At 51.9% G+C, this 3,480-nt stretch overlaps 1 protein-coding gene across 1 annotated transcript; it reads left to right on the forward strand.

Annotated features, from left to right (window-relative positions):
• Positions 1 to 531: 531 nt before the first annotated feature.
• Positions 532 to 2,530, forward strand: LOC127332495 (cytochrome P450 78A5). Its single transcript, XM_051358798.2, has 2 exons — positions 532 to 1,535; positions 1,663 to 2,530. The coding sequence occupies exons 1-2, from the start codon at positions 588 to 590 to the stop codon at positions 2,263 to 2,265; spliced, it is 1,551 nt and encodes a 516-aa protein (XP_051214758.1). The 5' UTR covers positions 532 to 587; the 3' UTR covers positions 2,266 to 2,530.
• Positions 2,531 to 3,480: the final 950 nt, after the last annotated feature.

The following is a 3,480-nucleotide window of genomic DNA, read 5'->3' on the forward strand; positions in this document are numbered from 1 at the left end:
AAATCATTAAGAGTAACTCCAGCCGTTTCGTGTTTCTCATTCATCAGTGAAGTAGCATCACCAATTGGTGTTATCAGGCCTTTCAAAGTGAGAGTCTCTTAGTGCGGCATCCTAGTCAATTTGCTTATATGGCACTATATTAAATGAGTAAAGATATTGGTGTTGTATCTTAGCTAAGATACAATTTTTACATGTAGACATAGGCAAAATTAATTGATAGACCAATCCCGTGCAACCATATACACAAAATCATTAAATATAGATAGTATAATGCATTGGAGAGTTTGTCTCTTACTCCCTCGGTAACAAAGAATAAGGCGTTCTCATTTTTCGTGCTTTTTGTTTGACTAAAATTTACTCTAAATATATAAAGATTGTTTGTATGAAACTAACATCATTAGAAAGTGATTTTCAATACGAATCTAACGACACTAATTACATATGATATAATCAAAATTTTATTACCCAATTTTTATACTAGTATAATATTGCGGATGATCTCCCCTATTTAAACCCCCCTCCTCCCCCATCCCAAATCAACACCTCAACAGCGCCTTCCTGCCTTCCACACTCCCAATCCAACAGCCATGGACACCACCCTCAGCTCCAGCCAGGATTACCTTCTCCTGCTCCTCCCAGCGTCTACCACCTTCCTCTCCCCTATCCTCGCCGTCCTCCTCATCGCCGCCTCGCTGCTCTGGCTCTGCCCCGGCGGCCCAGCCTGGGCGCTCTCCCGCTGCCGCGGCCCCTCCCCACCCGGAGCTCCCGGCGCGGTCACCGCGCTCGCAGGGCACGCTGCGCACCGAGCCATCGCCGCCCTCTCCCGCTCCGTGCCAGGCGGCACGGCGCTGGTCTCCTTCTCCGTCGGCCTCACCCGCTTCGTCGTGGCCAGCAGGCCGGACACCGCGCGGGAGCTCCTCGCCAGCGCCGCCTTCGCCGACCGCCCCATCAAGGACGCGGCCCGCGGCCTCCTGTTCCACCGGGCGATGGGCTTCGCGCCCTCTGGCGACTACTGGCGCGCGCTCCGCCGCATCAGCGCCACCTACCTCTTCAGCGCCCGCCGCGTCGCCGCCTCCTCCCCGTGCCGCCTCGCCATTGGCGACCGCATGGTCGGACAGCTCGCCACCGGCTGCGGGGACGCTGTCTCGATGAGGCGCGTGCTCCACGCGGCCTCCCTGGAGCACATCATGGCCACCGTCTTCGGCACAAGCTACGACGCTGCCAGCCAGGAGGGCGTTGAGCTCGAGGCGATGGTGAAGGAAGGGTACGAGTTGCTCGGGATGTTCAACTGGGGCGACCACCTCCCGCTGCTCAAGTGGCTCGACCTTCAAGGCGTCAGGAAGAGGTGCAGCAGCCTGGTGCGTAGAGTGGACGTCTACGTCAGGAGCATCATAGAAGAGCACAAGCAGAAGAAGCTGGGCCGCGGCAATGGCGGCGGAGGCGAGGAGCTCGCAGCCGGAGACTTCGTCGACGTCCTGCTTGGACTGGAAGGCGAAGACAAGCTCGCAGAATCTGACATGGTTGCTCTTCTCTGGGTAAGAATCTGCCATCCAGACTTTGCATTGTACTTGTTACTACTGTGCTTATTATGGTTGTAGTGTACTTTAATTAACTGTATAAACACACATTTTTCTTTTTGCATGTCTTGATGATACTGTACAGGAGATGATCTTTCGCGGGACTGACACGGTCGCGATCCTGCTGGAGTGGATCATGGCGAGGATGGTGCTGCACCCGGACATCCAGGCGAAGGTGCAGGCCGAGATCGACGCGGTGGTCGGAAGCGGCCGCGCCGTGTCTGACGCCGACGTCGGCAGCCTGCCCTACCTCCAGTGCGTTGTCAAGGAGACGCTCCGCATGCACCCTCCCGGCCCTCTGCTCTCGTGGGCGCGCCTCGCCGTGCACGACTCGAGCGTCGGCGGCCACCTCGTGCCGGCGGGCACCACGGCCATGGTCAACATGTGGGCGATCGCTCACGACCCGGAGGTCTGGCCGGAGCCGGAGGCGTTCCGGCCGGAGCGTTTTGCGGAGGAGGACGTGAGCGTGCTCGGGAGCGACCTCCGCCTCGCGCCATTCGGGGCGGGACGCCGCATCTGCCCAGGGAGGGCGCTTGCCCTCGCCACCGTCCACCTCTGGCTCGCGCAGCTGCTGCACCGCTTCGAGTGGGCGCCCGCCGATGGCTGTGGCGTCGACCTGTCGGAGCGCCTCAACATGTCGCTGGAGATGGAGAAGCCACTGGTTTGCAAGGCCAAGGCTAGGCTGTGAAGGTGATGGAAGCACGAGCCACAAGACAGATCGATGGTCCGTTGATTAAGTATTATGCTACCATGGTCGAAAACTCGCATGGTTGTGGTTAACTGGTTTCTGGTAGTGAACTGCATCTTTACCTATTCTTATTATTAGTTTGCGTTTGTAGATCGGTCGAGAGATCGATACATTGTGTTTGACCGTACAATCTTATGTACGGCTCTATATTATCATTATGCTGAGAATAATATAATATTAAGTGAGGACGTGAGGTATTAAATCAGTACCTGCATATTGAAGTGAATTGAGCATGTACAATATTTTGATATTGTGATGTCAGTCTTTTCTTAAATTCGTTAGGTCTGATTTATGCTTAGTTGGAGCAGGGAGAATGAATAAAAAGATGATTACCTCTCTTAGCTAAAAGATGATCTTCTGCGAAATAAGAGAATATTTTTTCTCCATTGTACCATTAGCTAAAAGATGATCTTTTTATGAAATAAGAGAATATTTTAGCAACCCAATTTCCTATTAAATCTTATTAATTCTCATTTATTGTAGAGATGATCCTACAGGCTCACGAGGGTGCTTCTCGGCAATGCCACCTTTTGGAGCTTAGAGTTAACGAAATCCTGCATGCTGACACGAGACATCGGATATCAAACTGATAAGAAGAGAGATTTACCCATGTTCGGGGCCCTCGATGAGGTAAAACCCGTACTTTCTGCTTGTCTGATCTTGATTATCGAAATTATCGGGTTACAATGGGGTAGCCGAAAGCTAAGACTAAGATCTCGCCGAGAGGCTAAGATTTCTAATGACCTAACTCTAGACTTGCGGTGAATCTTGCTGTGGTGATTGTGTGTCCTCCCGACAGACTCTCTCCTGGCCCTTATATTGTAGGCCAGGTCTCGAGAGTTCTGTCCGGGTTCGGCTAGGTTACAAAGAGTTATATGTCTAAATTTTCCTTGTTCTTCGTCTTCTTTGCCTTGTTCATCAAGAGTCGTTCTTCGGAACCGACATATCGGCCCACCTTGGTCGGTGGATGATCTTCGTGGGCGCCTGGTTGGGTGATACGTCTCAAACGTATCTATAATTTTTTATGTTCCATGCTACTTTTATGATGATACTCACATGTTTTATACACATTATATGTCATTATTATGCATTTCCCGGCACTAACCTATTGACGAGATGCCGAAGAGCCAGTTGCTGTTTTCTGCTGTTTTTGGT

Source organism: Lolium perenne, chromosome 4 (assembly GCF_019359855.2).
Source record: "Lolium perenne isolate Kyuss_39 chromosome 4, Kyuss_2.0, whole genome shotgun sequence".
NCBI classification, from domain to species: domain Eukaryota; kingdom Viridiplantae; phylum Streptophyta; class Magnoliopsida; order Poales; family Poaceae; genus Lolium; species Lolium perenne.

Coding starts and splice junctions, on each gene's coding strand:
- LOC127332495 (XM_051358798.2), top strand. CDS start 588: ATGGACACCACCCTCAGCTCCAGCCAGGATTACCTTCTCCTGCTCCTC. Junction 1,536..1,662: donor ACATGGTTGCTCTTCTCTGG/GTAAGAATCTGC, acceptor GATACTGTACAG/GAGATGATCTTTCGCGGGAC.